This window comes from Vicia villosa, linkage group LG5 (assembly GCF_029867415.1).
Source record: "Vicia villosa cultivar HV-30 ecotype Madison, WI linkage group LG5, Vvil1.0, whole genome shotgun sequence".
NCBI lineage: Eukaryota > Viridiplantae > Streptophyta > Magnoliopsida > Fabales > Fabaceae > Vicia > Vicia villosa.
In genome coordinates, this window is record NC_081184.1 from 22893080 (window position 1) to 22908210 (window position 15131).

At 33.9% G+C, this 15131-nt stretch overlaps 1 protein-coding gene across 1 annotated transcript; it reads right to left on the reverse strand.

The window, feature by feature from the left end:
* Window positions 1–3646: 3646 nt before the first annotated feature.
* On the reverse strand, window positions 3647–7838 carry LOC131604357 (uncharacterized). The gene is made up of 4 exons (XM_058876802.1): window positions 6960–7838; window positions 6367–6846; window positions 5174–6249; window positions 3647–5018 (listed from the first exon to the last, which is right to left on the reverse strand). Exons 1-4 carry the CDS (start codon window positions 7836–7838, stop codon window positions 3647–3649), a joined length of 3807 nt encoding a protein of 1268 aa, XP_058732785.1.
* Window positions 7839–15131: the final 7293 nt, after the last annotated feature.

Here is a 15131-nt window from a genome sequence, read left to right on the forward strand (position 1 = left end):
AATATCAAACCATCTTAATACTTCCTTCGTCCCACAATGAGTGACTCATCCCACCATTTCACACAGATTAAGAAAAATAGTTAAAAGTAAGAGAGAGAATAATATGTTTACTATAATACCCTTATTATGTATTGGGAATGATGAAAAATTTAATAATTAGAGGGTAGAATTGGAAAAAGTTTATTGGAAATTGAAATGGGTCATTCATTTTGGGACATCATTTTATTCCAAATGGATCACTCATTGTGGGACGGATGGAGTATATAAATAGAATAAATATCGTACATATCTATTATTACAATATCGCAACAGTTTCTGCATTCATAGAAACATTCTTCCGAATGTCTGACTTTCCTGCCAGTGCTTTCTAGTGTCAAAAGCGACCCGCATATGTTGATTCCCATGCTTTTGCATTATTATAACAACTATTCCTCCAACGATCAGTGACGGACGGCAGTGGACAATTGGGTCTCAACTTTATCTAAACTCAATGATTACCGTTGACAAAACCAAAAACAATGATCGTATGTCGACTCGTGTATGGGGATGGAGCTATGAGAAGCGGGAAAAATGTTATGTTCATTAACATGGAAAGAGAAACAAATACAACATTATATTTAGAAGCAACAGGGTAACCCATATCGGGAATCGTCATCCATTTCTCCTTGCCCTGAAAACCCAAGTGTTTTACGAGTAATGAATTACTAACATCAGAGACAGTGTCATAGAACAACTTTGAAAACAAATCTGCGTGTTGCTGGATTTGAGTATGAAGTTGTCTTAGAACATCATAACATGCTTCTTCCCCCCTTCCTAATGCAGATAAGATACAACATAAACCACAATTTCCATCTGGTTCAACATCAACAATGTCATCGATGTACAGATGAAAGAAGGCAGGAAACTGTGACAAGTACTCGGCTTTTGAAGAATTGATAGAAGGTTACTTACCAATCTGTATAGTTGACAATTGACTCCCACTTGGTTGTATGCATGATCTCTTTGTAGTCGGACTCCCCTGCGAAGCATCAGTGTAACACCCCAATTCTACCTGATAAATTATTCGATTATAACGAAAAATCAGAGTTATTCAAAAACTTTATCAACAATTGAGATGTCACATTCCGTCATTCAAATCATTTTCGGTGTTCCTGCCTTCATCGCATATACATAGCATGTATAATTAAAACGAACAATTATAACATTTAATTTAATCCTCGAAATCACTTCATTAAACAAAATTATTTAATCTCGCAGCGGATTCACAAAACTTCACACTTTTCAATTTAATCATAACATCTTCGCAATATAGCTTTAAGCTACAATTCAACAATAAAACATCACTAAAAAATCAGCAAGTAACAAATAATTAAAGCACACATTTATCCCCCCGAGTGCTACGTATCAGAGTGTTAGCTAGAGATTTCGAATACTATATATATTCTTCGAAAATATAAATTTTGGAGGAAGAATGGCTTTGAATGGCATTTTTTGAGAATGTTATATATCATGAAGGTTCCTAAATCGAAGCTGAATTGAGATAGGTAGCCTTCGAAACCTTAAATAGTCTTTGAAACACAAAGATTTTTGAGACTTAAGGTATTTTGATACATTCTCACGAAGGACACGTTGTCACGAATCGAAGAAGGTTCGAGCGGGGAGGTTTGAAATTCGAAAAGTTCTGTTTGAATCAAGGAGGACATGTGGAGCCCCAGGAATTCGAAGCGCATGCATGTGGGCAACGTGGCATTTCGCTAGTATAGGACCTTTAGGGTCAAATTAGTATAAATAAGGGTCTTAGTGGTAGGATCCAGGGGTGTTCATTTTGTACAAATTACTCACAAATCACTTAAGTATCAAGCATTAGAGAAAGAGTTTTCGCTGAGAAATGTACGTGTAACACCAACACCTTATATATGTTTATCTTTCTGTTATAAGATTGAAGTATTTTTAATTTTCTTTACTTTCTCGTCGAGTCTTTTCATATTTGTAGTTTAATTTCCGGTACATTTCCGTCGAAGTCATTTACGATTATTGTCTAACCAATTTATGTTTCATTGCATTTTTACTTAGTTTTACTTTGCAGTTATTCATAGATCTGCATCATCACTTTATAAAAACCAAAACCAAGAAAGTATGAATCAAATCATCATAAAAGACAGCTTTTCGACACATGTCCTAGGATCAATCTAGTCGATCCTACAATTAACCAAAGTATATTAATAGTTTGGAGGACTAGCGGTTGTTTACCAGAAATCACCGTAAACAAATTGGCACGCCCAGTGGGATGGTGTCAAAAGTTGTCATTTAAATTTTTGTTTTGACTTATAGGTTTAGAATACATTAGAACCTTGTATGAACCTTGTCGAGATTCCTTACAGAGCAAGAGCATCCGACGACACCGTCCTCCCCTTCACGAGACTTGAAAAGTCGAACCGAATCGAAGATCAATTTCGCGGAAGCGTCCAAATCCGCGACTCGAGCGAGAAGGCCGTGAAATTTCTTGAAGCAGAGAGTCGTGAGAAAAGGAGGATCGCGGGAGGGGAGATTAGGGAGGAGGATGAAGCAACCGTGGTTGTTGTTGGAATGGAGTTTGGACAGCACTGGAGTAGGATCTGGACGAAATTGGAATGGAGAATTGTCATATGAGATAGACGTTGGTGAGTTGAGAGAGAGGAGAACCGTTTGAGAATGGAGGATCTAGGGTTAGGGTTTGGGTTTGGGGATTGGGAATGGTAGAGGGAGATGTGGGAGGTGAGTGAGTCGATGAGATGACGGTGAGCCATGGGAGAGGGTTGGGATTTGGTTCGGGAATGGTGATTTTTGTTTTTTCTTAGGTTTCAGGAGGGAGCATGGAGGATCATTTTATTGTTGAGGAGTTTGAGAAGACTAGGAAGGAAAATGATGTGAAGAATCTACGCATTTGGTGGGTGCCACGGGGGATTTGGGGTCTGAGTATTATTTTGTCGTGTTTGGTCGGGGAAGAGAGGAATGGAAAAAGAATGCATGCGCGACGCCAACGGGTATTAATCTTATTATTGTTGGTTTTTTTGGAATGGAATTAATATATATATATATATATAGATATATATATATATATATATATATATATATATATATATATATATATATATATATATATATAATTGATATTGATTTTTATATTGTAACTTCTTCTAATTTGTAAAATTCTACAGAAAAAAATGATAGTGTTAATTTTTTTTTAATTGCAATACATATGTACTAAGTCCTTTACGCAACACCTTATAATGTCATTATATTTTTATTTAATTATATATATATATATATATATATATATATATATATATATATATATATATATATATATATATATATATATATTAGGATATCTTTTAATATTTATAATTTCAAAATTCATTTTTATTTTTTCGAAATTTTTATTTTATTATCATACTAAAAGTTGTCTTTTTGGTAGAAAAAAATATAATACATGTATCAATTGTATCTACTAAACATAACCACCCAATATATTTATTGCCCTGAATAAATTTATAATATTTATTATTATTTTTATTATTTTGAAGAAATAAAAACTATTATTAACACTTCAAAAAACTGTTAATTACAAGAGGAGATAAATTGGATCTCCAAAAGCAAAAAGAAACTATAACATCAAATTCCTAGCAATAAACTCCTTGTACTTCCTATAGCTCCACTCTCTATGAATGACAGCTTCCTTTATATTATGTACAACTTTATCTATATTCTGAGCATTGCCAAAACAAACATCATTTCGGAGACGCCAGCATTGGTACAAGCATTCAGCTACAGCAAGCTTCAGGATACCCGCTTTGATTCCTTTCCCCTTTCCACTTCTGGTCAGCCAGTGTAGCTCTTGTGGCCATTCAAGAGGTGTATGACTAGTCTGAATCCAATCCAAGATCTCTGTCCATATGTTCTTCATAGTGCTACAGCCATAGAACAAGTGCTCAATGGACTCGTTGTGGTTGCAAAAACAGCAGTTGGTAACATTGATGAAGCCAAGTTTTGCAAGCCTTTCTCTTGTGGCCAGCCTCTTGTGACAAGCAAGCCAAAGGCAGAAAAGAGCACGAGGCCTAGCAATATTTCCTGCAAAAAGCACAGACCAACTGACAGTAGTATGGTTTCTATTCAAATCCTTATAAAATTTGCCCATTTTGAAGCTGCTAGCACTCAGAGCTTGGTGCCAGGTATTAAGGACCTCAGGGACTAACATTCTTGCTTTCAAGATTCCCTTCACAATCCAGGAGGAGTCATGCTTCAACTCCATTATCATGATATCCTTCTCTCTTATATAGTATGTGTGCATCCAAAGGACCCAGAGACTATCAGTTTTCTTCCTCAAGTCCCACAGTAACTTGAGCATAGTGACTTTGTTCCAATCTTCCAAGTCAATGATGTTTAACCCACCTTTCTCTCTAGGTTTGCAGACCTCCTTCCAAGCTATGGGGCTCTTTCTGCTGGGCATATTCCCTCCAGTCCAGATGAAAGTTCTGCATGCAACATTGATACGCTTGATAACACACTTTGGGATAGGGAAACACTGGAGCCAGTAGCTAGTTATAGCAAAGCTAATAGCTTTCACAAGCTGAACTCTACCAGCAAAGCTCAAAAGCTTAGAGCTCCAGTGATGTATCCTTTTAAGGATCCTGTCCATAAGAGGCAGATAATAAGCAATAGACAGTTTCTTGCTAGACAGAGGGACTCCAAGATACCTGAAAGGGAGCTGCCCCAAGTTGAAGCCAGTGGTGGATAGGATTTGCTCCTTGGTGCTATCATCCACTGCTCCCATGTACACAAAGCATTTGCTGGGGTTGACAATCAGCCCAATAGAGTTTGAGAAAACCTGCAGAGTGTTCATAAGCATCTGAATGGAAGCCACATCCCCTTTAGAAAAGAGCAGGATGTCATCAGCAAAGATCAAGTGAGTGAGTCCCAGTTTCTTACATTTAGGATGATGTTTAAAAATAAGATTCTCTTGCATCTTAAGGAGCAGCCTAGACATATATTCCATAACAATAACAAACAAGAGGGGGATATAGGATCACCCAGCCTGATGCCCCTTTTAGCCTTCATCAGCCTGGAATGCTCCCCATTAATGTTGAATCTATAGGAGACAGAAGTTACACCATTCATATTCCATGCCACAAACTGATTGGGAAAACCTAACTCTGCCAGGATAGTCTTGAGGGCCTGCCAATTAAGCATATCATATGCTTTTTGAAGGTCCTGCTGAATCAGGTTCCTAGGAGTGCCATGTTTCCTGCTATAGCCCTTTATGAGCTCATAGGCTAAAAGGATATGCTTATGGATGTGTTGTCCAGGGATAAAAGCAGCCTGGTGTTTGCTGACAATGGTCCCTATAACTTTGGCCATTCTAGAAGTGAGGATCTTGGAGTATATCTTGTAGACAATGGTGCAACAAGCAATTGTCCTGTAATCTTTCAACTGCTTTGCCTCAGGGAACTTAGGGATAAGGGTGACAAGAGTACTGTTAAATCCCTTGAACATAGTATTGGTTCTGAACCAGTATCTGATGGTACAAATTAAGTCCTCTTTGACAATAGACCAGCAACTCTTGAAGAACTTTGCACTATATCCATCCATCCCTGGGCTCTTAGAGTCTCCCATGTCATGAAGGGCATCAAAAATCTCCTTCTCACTGATAGATTTGATTATATCTTGTCTCTGCTCATTATTCAGGCAGTTGCCCTCTCTCATGACCTGCAGGTTAATTTGAGACAGGCTCCTACCCTCCTTTCCCATGAGATCACCATAAAAGCCGAGCACCCTATCGTGCATGCCTTGTTTGTCAGTCACTTCAGTTCCATCTGCCAGACAAACCTTCATAATTTTGTTAGAGTTAGCCTTAGCCTTCAGGGAAGCATGGAAAAACTGGTTATTCCCATCTCCAAGTTTTATCCAATCTATCTTTGCTTTCTGATGTAAGACCTTCTCTTCAAGCTCCTGCCACTTGATTATCTCCATAGTCTTATCCTTAACTTCATGTATGAGAGAGGCATTTGTGAGGTCTTTTGAGAGCTCCTGCTGACAGTTGTTTAGCTCCATTCTGGTGGTCAGGATGTGCCTCTGGATGTCAGTAAGAGGCTTACTCAAGTTTCTAAGGATAGGTCTTAGTCTCTTGAGTTTCTCCCACAAGACAAAAGGAGGGCTTCCACTCATAGGCTCTGTCCAGCTTTTAACAACTAGCTCATGGAAACCATTCAACTCAGTGACACAATTGATAAACTTGAAATGTCTCTGTGAAGGCTGCTAGTGATTTTGTCTGGAGAGGTGCATAATAACATGATCAGACACACTAGGGGGTAAGTGCTCTAGGTGTACATCCATGTGAAGGAACCAGACAGGGTTGCCTAACACTCTATCAATTCTAGAGTAGATAGGGTCCAGTTCATGTTTGTTATGCCAAGTGTAGTAGTCACCCTTGTTTTCCATTTCTGCCAGGTTACACCTGTCCATCATACTCTGCAGGTCAATGAATTCAGATTCAGTAACTAATCTCCCTCCAATCTGATCCTTGCTCCTAAGGGCATTGTTGAAATCTCCAACAACACACCAGGGGGCATTGTTGTTGTTATTCAGCTTCTCAATGTCATTCCATAGGCATCTTCTGTTGGCCAGAGTGTTCATAGCATACACAACTGTCATATGGAATTTCAGGTCCCCTTGAATATCCTTCATACTGTAGTGTAACATTTGATCCGTGCTAGCTATCAGGGAAATATCATTGTGGCTAGACTTCCAACTCACCCAAATCCTGCCATTGGGATGGTGTGAGTAGTTGTCCAGATACCTATCATAACTCTGCAACTTATTTCGAATGAGACTAGCTCTGTTACTCTTTACACGGGTCTCAAGCAAAATGCAAATCTCTGGGTTAAGCTTTGAGAGATGGGAGCTAATCTCTCTAACTTTACCACTTTTATTGAGCCCCCTAACATTCCATGAGATTTGCATGGGCCAGGTTCTATATGCATTGAGGGCTCAATCAAATCCCCCAAGGCATCAAACCCGTTATTGCTAGCAAAATTTGGAGTCCCCTGTGAGCAGCTATACCTAATAGTACTTCTTCCTTTGCTTCCTCCTTTTGGTGAAGACCAGTTGCCTTCATCCTTTTTGCTACTACCCTCATTCAACTTTGAACCATCCTCTAAGACTTGCTCAAATGTTTTATCCTTCTGCAGGTCCAATGTAGGTGCAGATTGAGCAACCTTCTCTATTGATGGTGCAGGCTGAGTCCCCTGGGCAGCTACAGGCTCCTTTGGCTTCCAATGAGTAATGGTCTTCTTTGTGGCACAATTATGACCAAATCTCTGGCACTTCCCACATAATTTTGGTAACCATTCATACTCTACATCTTGTGATACAAGTTCACCCTCAGAATTCTGTATCATGACAACTTTAGGGACCTCTTGTGTAGCATCAATTTCCACAAGGATTCTTGCATAAGACACCCTGAGTTTATGGGCAGTGCATTCATCCGTAACCACAGGTCTTCCAATAGCACTACCAATTTTCTTGAGACTATTTGCTCCCCAATACTCCAATGGCAATTGAGGCAGCTTCATCCATAGAGGGATAGTTCGAAGCATATCTTTCTTCATACTGAAATTTGGTTTCCAGTCTCTTAGAATCATAGGCATATTCTTTATCATGTACGGTCCATTCATCAAAATTTCCTCCTTCTCCTTGGACGATTTGAACTTCATGAGGAAGTATCCATCATCATGGTATAACAGGTCAGGCAATTGAACAGTGTTCCAATTCTTCATCATGAACTGTTTAACATTATTCATACTCTATTCCCCTCCCAACACATACATGATTAGCGCACTTTCCCAATATACTACTTCAGACTCAATATCAGATTTCTCAATTTCAACAACTATACTACCATTAACCACTTTGGGAGCAATGAAATCAAGGACCATACCGTTGCCAGGTTTGCGATTGTTGCTGATAACATCCACCCATAGCTTGCGAGGTTGTTCCCCTTCCGGTGGAATTAGGGTTTCTGTCTCCACAGGTCGCGTTTCCTTCTTTGATTGTTTTGCTTCTTGCTGAATCAGGCTACTTCGATTATCATCATGTACTTCTTTGGCTACGCGTTCAGTTGGTACTTCCGGTTGTTCACACAGAGTCACCGGTGGAGATTCCGACGGCGGTGGTTCCGTGATCGATGGAGGTCTCCCCCGTCCCCTTCCTCTCCCTTTTCCCCGCGCCATTTAATCATTATTTATTATTATCATTATTATTATTATTGTTATTATTATTATTATCATTATTATTATTTTATGATTATGTATATATATATATATATATAAATATATATATATATATATATATATATATATATATATATATATAAAATAAACCTTTTACAATTGCAATTATGTTTTTAATGCATTAAACATTACTATAAATATTTGTTTATTCTCATTGTTTTAATTATTATTTATGACAATATCAATTTACAATTAATGATTAAACTAGTACTTGGACCCGTGCAAGACACAGGTTAATTATTTTCTAAATAAAAATCTCATTTTAAAAACATTTATAATTTACAAATTATACTTATAGTTAGATTACTATTTTATAGATAAAATGTCATTGTTATTAATAATATACATAAAAAAGTTTACTTAACTAAATTTTTTGTAAATTATAAAATAATTTGGACATTTTTAATTTATTAATAATTTGTATAAGTTTTTTAAAAAATTAACCCGTTAAATAATTGTATCAACAATTGACTTTTTTCCACTTATAAAAATATTTTCAAATTATTCTCATTTATAAAAATAATTGTATCGTCAGTCGACTTTTTCCCGTTTATAAAAATATTTATAACTTATTACAGTTTATAATAATAATTGTATCAACAGTAAACTTTCTCATGTTTATGAAAATATTTGTAACTTATTCCTGTTTATAAAATTGAATTAATTAATAAATATTTTAAATGTCTCTCATAAAATTAAATATGAGTATTATCAATTAAATATGAGTATTATCAATTAAATAATAATTAAAACTATAGTATAAATCTTTTAATTACATAAAAGAGTTTAATGAATATGTATTGATACTGAAAAAGCATGCAAAAGAAGGAAATCAAAAGATAAAGAAATATCAAATCTATTTGGAGGACAGCGGGTCGCGCGACGTTATTTTGAATAGTAAATAATTATGTTAAAGTAATGATTAAAAAATATAGATAAAAAAATATACTATTAAAAATAATAAATATATGCCAATTCGTGCTTGTGATCTAAATATGAATTAATTGTATAATGCAGAATTATTTTATTAATTTTTAAAGGGAAATTGTGTTAATTCAATAAAATTAGATATACAAATTAGGTAGTCTCTGCCCCTTGTATTGTCTATTTTAGTAGAAAAAATAAATTAAATAATAAAAAACTAAGTAGTCTCAGTACTTATGGCATGTCTATTTTAAGTAGTCTCGGCCCGTAGAAAATGTATAAAATAGATCTTTTATTTAATAAAAAGAATGACAAATTTGTGTTTTTCATAAGAAAGTTGTGTTTTTCATACATCACAATTGTCTCATGTCTAAAATAAATATTTATAGTAATTTTTAGTTTAAATACAATTTGCATTGGTATATAATTGTGTGAAATTTCAATGTACATATTTCTAATACTAAATTTAAATATATCATAAATATGAAGTTGTATTTTAGTTTTAGACTAAAACCCGTTTTAATATGAATCTATTCAACGATAATATATAATAATATATGTTTTATGTAATAAAATTATATCATCTTATTCACTAAAACAAAACAAAAATGTCAAACTACATCAACCTCTAAAATAATTTACTAACACAAATAAAATATGACTCTTATGATATTTGAAGATAAAAATTTGAATATAAATTTAGAATAAATGCTAAAATTTTATCATAAAAAATTCTAACATTTTTCATGTCAATTTTATTTTTCCTTGTATCATATCACAATATTATATATCATTTTCCATCATATATATGATATTTTTATTTAAAAGAATTATAAAAGAAAACATACTCAATTGATTGAATCAATTTTTTTAAAAGCAAGTTGATCTAGTCTAAAAAATTAATATTCTAAATCAAAAATAAATTTGAAAATCAAAATAAAATAAAATAAAATAATTTGATGTTCTATTAATAAATACTTATATGAATTACATATATAAGAAAATAAAAAAAATGATGGATTATAACATATTACCTTTTAGTTACATGGACCAATCTAATTTAATAATTATATAATTTAGTGATTCAAATTTATAATTTTGCATCTTTTAACATAACTTTTTTCTAATATAAATTTATTATTGGTAATGTAATAATATTCTAATTATTTTAAGATAATTTGGATTAAATATTAAATAATTTTTTTTATTGTTAGTTTGAAATTAAAATTAATTATATGAAAGTCATACTTAATTTATACTTAGAATCAAGTCTTGAGAAAATTGTGTAATATTTTTTAGTATAACTGATAACATTTTATCATAAAAATATTACTAAGGTTTATTATTGTCATTAAATTATTGCTTCCAATTTTTTATACCCATTCAATTAATATTTTCATATTAAATTATTGCTTCCAATTTCTTATACCCATTCAATTAATATTTTCATATTGTCATTCAATTATTGCCTTTTTTTATAAAATAATATAGGTATTTGTTATTGGAATTAAATGATAAGTTTATAACTGCCGTAAAATTAAGAACTTCCTTTCTTATGAATATCATTGTATTTTTATTAGTAAATAAAAATAGATTATTTATTGAAGAAGAAATTAAGAAAATAATACGTTATTGAAGAATATATTTATTAAGAGAAATTTATTGTTTTTTAAGTAAACAAAATATATATTGAAGGATAAATTAACTATGGAAGGACAAATTATAAGCTAATATATTATTTAAATTACATTATATTATTTATTGAAGGATACATTACAAAATAATATATAAAATATATTACTTTCCATTTATATATTAAATATACTATAAATATTAAATTTGAGGTAAAAAGTAAATTTTAATTACTATACTAAAAAATAGGTATCAAATACTCCTTTTAATTCAAAAGCAAAACAACATACATTCAAAGTAAATTTCAACCATAAGGTATGAAATACTCCTTCTGCTCCTTCTCTTTAGTCTTCTCTTTCTCCATTTTTTTCGGTGTTATATTTAAGTATATTTATTTTTAAAATTCAAAATAAGACCTAAGATGCAAAGTTATGTATTAATAGAAGTTTCAAAGAAAACATAAAAGAAAGTTTTAATACTATTTATATAAATTTAATTACAAAATATCGTTGTTACAATTTTATTTAGCAAGAAAACATACAAATTTATAGTAAAATAATATGGAAGCATATTTTTTTTTTGACAAGAAGAAACTTAATTCATTCCATTAAACAAAAGAGTATCAATACAAGGAGGAATAACATTAACAATACTACGTTTAGACCAAGAATTGGCCGCCTTGACTAACGAGTCGGCAACCATATTCGCTTGACGCTTAATAAACTTAACCTCAAAGTTTGTAACAGAACTCAACAATCTTTGAATAGACATAATGATAGTATTAAACTCAGAATTACCGGTAACCGTAGAATTGATACCATTTATCACCACCTGAGAATCGCTTTCTAAAATAACTTTGATCAGATTCATAGCAATAGCATTATGAATGGATTCTTTCATGGCCAAATCTTCTGCTTCTAAAGGAGACATAAGTGAAGGATAGAAAAACACTTAGAAAGGGGGGGTTTGAATAAGTGTGACTTTAAAAACTCTTAAGATAAAAACAATTGCACAATAATTTTTATCCTGGTTCGTTGTTAACGAAACTACTCTAGTCCACCCCCTTATAGTGATTTACCTCACCTGAGGATTTAATCCACTAATCAACCTTGATTACAATGGTTTTCCACTTAGATACCTTCTAAGTCTTCTAGAGTATTCTGATCACACCTTGATCACTCTAGGAACCTTTTACAAATTAATGTAAACAAATTTTTACAAGAGTATTACAATGCTTCTTAATAAGCTATAATCACAACTGTGATATTTCTCTTAAGTTTAAGCTTAATCTCACTAAGATATTACAACCATAATGAAGTGAGGTTGAAGATGAAGTTTTGAGAGCTTTTCACTTTGACAACGTTTTTGTATGTTTGCGTAGAGTATTGTATTCAGCTTCTCATCAGAACTTCTATTTATAGGCGTTTTGAGAAGATGACCGTTGGGAGCATTTAATGTGTTGCGTGATCCGTACAACATTGCATTTAATGTTTCACTCTTTTGTCAACTACCTCGAGCCTTGCTTTTCCTGCTTTAACTGACTTTGCCTTTAATAGCTTCTAACGTTCCTTTTGTCAGTCAGCGTAGTCTGCCATCTTGTACTTGCTTCTGATCTGATGTTTGTAGATACAACGTTTGAATATATTAGAGTCAATCAGCTTGGTGCAGAGCATCTTCTTGTCTTCTGACTTTGAAGTGCTTCAAGCGTGATACCATGAGAACTTCAGTGCTTCTGCTTCTGATCTCAAGTTCTTCTGATGCTTCAATAGACCATGTTCTGATTCTGCTTGACCATCTTCTGATGTCTTGCGAGAGCATGTTCTGATGTTGCATGCTGAACCTTCTGAGTCAGTGCTTCTTGCGCTGATTTTGTGCATACTCTTTATATATTTCCTGAAATGGAAATTTCATAGGATTAGAGTACCACATTGTCTTAAGCAAAATTCATATACATTGTTATCATCAAAACTAAGAATATTGATCAAAACAATTCTTGTTCTAACAATCTCCCCCTTTTTGATGATGACAAAAACATATATAATTGATATGAATTTGCAATCAGAATCACAGATGACCAAAGACAATTACACAGTTATAGCATAAGCATATAAACATAGTGTGTGAATATGTCTCCCCCTGAGATCAACAATCTCCCCCTGAGATTAACAATCTCCCCCTGAAATAAATACTAGAAGAATTTAAAAATAAAAGACTTCCCTGAGTATTTTCCATTTCAGTTGAGACGTTCACATTTGCTTAAACTTCAGAACATTTAGAGCTTCTGCTTCTTGCTTCCATAGGACAGCTTCAGAGCTTTGAATTTCTTCTTGAATCATTGCATGCTTTGATTGTATCAGAACATTCTTGAATGTACCAGAGCATCATCAGAGCATCTTTACATCCTTAAATGTTTCAGAACAAACTATACGACAAAAGTCAGAGCATGAATGACTCAGAATCATTCTTTTAAGAAGGAACATGTATCAGAGCAACAACTCTGGTAAGTTCTTAAAAGAAATATATATCAGAACATATAAGGGATAAGAATGTGTTAGATCAAATTCTGCCACGAGAATATCAGAACATTCTTCCTTCTTGCTTCTGATCATGAAGCTTCACAGCACTAAGCTTGCTTCAAATTCCATGCTTCTTTACAAAATTGCATTTCCCCATTGTCATACCCTAAAATTTGCCTATACTATTTCTCCTACTCAAATTCAAATCAATACACAAAGCTCCAAGACACATTCCCCTATACAAAGCTCAGAAACTAGGGTTTGGTTTACCCAAAGGAAAATCAGTGAACCAATGGCTCCAAGGCATCTCATATGGCTCAATATATCTCACATAATCTCCATGACAAATATCAAGTCTCATCTCAAAGAATTGATCACTCAATTGTTCAAAAGGTCAACAGTCGACTAGTTTAACCTAAAAGTCAACTATGGTCAAAGTAAAGTCAAAACTCCTGATTTTTTGTCAAGATCCTCATATTGAAGTATCATTCACCATTTGATCAAGAATTGATCATGGTTCATCAAGGAAAGATAAAAAATCAACAAATCAAAAAGTTTCTAAATTAGGGTTTTGTATAGGAAAAGTCAACTGAACTTTGACCAGCCATAACTTTTACATGGAACCTCCAAAATTTTCCATCCAAAGCTCATCTTGAAGGAAATTGGATTCTCTACAAAATTGTCTCTCACATGCCAAGTCTAAAAATGAATGGATTCAGACTCGACTGGATCAGATAAACCTAATTGACGAAAAGAGGCTTGCGGCTGTTTGTCATGGACAATTGTATCAGAAGCGTATGATCAAGGCATTCAACAAAAGAGTCAAACAACAAGTTTATCAGGCTGGTGACTTGGTCATAAAGAGGATTATTCTACCACAAGGTGATCCTAGGGGCAAGTGGACTCCCACCTATGAGGGACCATTTGTAATCAAGAAGATTTTCTCCGGAGGAGCCATGATACTCACCACTATGGACGGAGAAGACTTTCCACAGCCTGTGAACGCAGACATAGTCAAAAAATACTACACATAAATACGACCCGCTAGGTCGACGTACCTAGGCAAAAGTAAAGGCATCCCGGCAAACCAAAAAGGTTTGGGCAAAAATTAGGGATATATACAAAAAATGTACACCCGTCAAGTTGAAAACCCGAAAGGGTGACTTGGGCAAAAAAGGATATCCTGGTAGGCTGAAAACCTGAAAGGGCGGTCTAGGCAAAAGTTAAGGATTAAGCGTATGACTATGTCTCGTTCACATCATTCATCAATCAGATATACCTACAACATCAAGTTCAAAAGGCTTGGATCAATCCAATCATCTTTCTCCAACAAGCAAGGGATGAGATGCTCGAAGACATAATAGAAATAACAGAGTTGAAACTCAATAGGATTGTTTACACATAGCTACTTTTCTTTTGTTTTATTCTGTACCTTTTTCAAAAAAAAAACACACAATATGTTTTTATTTTGCCTATTCATGGCTTTCTTAATACAAGTTACTTTCTCTCTTTCGAGTTTCCATTTCTCTCTGTGTCGAATACGCAAACGCCCAATGATAATTTTGAATAATCATATGCATATGAACATGATTGTCATCTATCTTTTTTTCATAAAAATATCTATTAGTCCTTAGATAGGAAGGGCGAAGAAACAATGTCCAAAGTAAACCGGAAGTCCTCCTTCAAAGTCAATAATCTGAAGGAATCCCCACAGTTCGTTCACTAAGAAGAT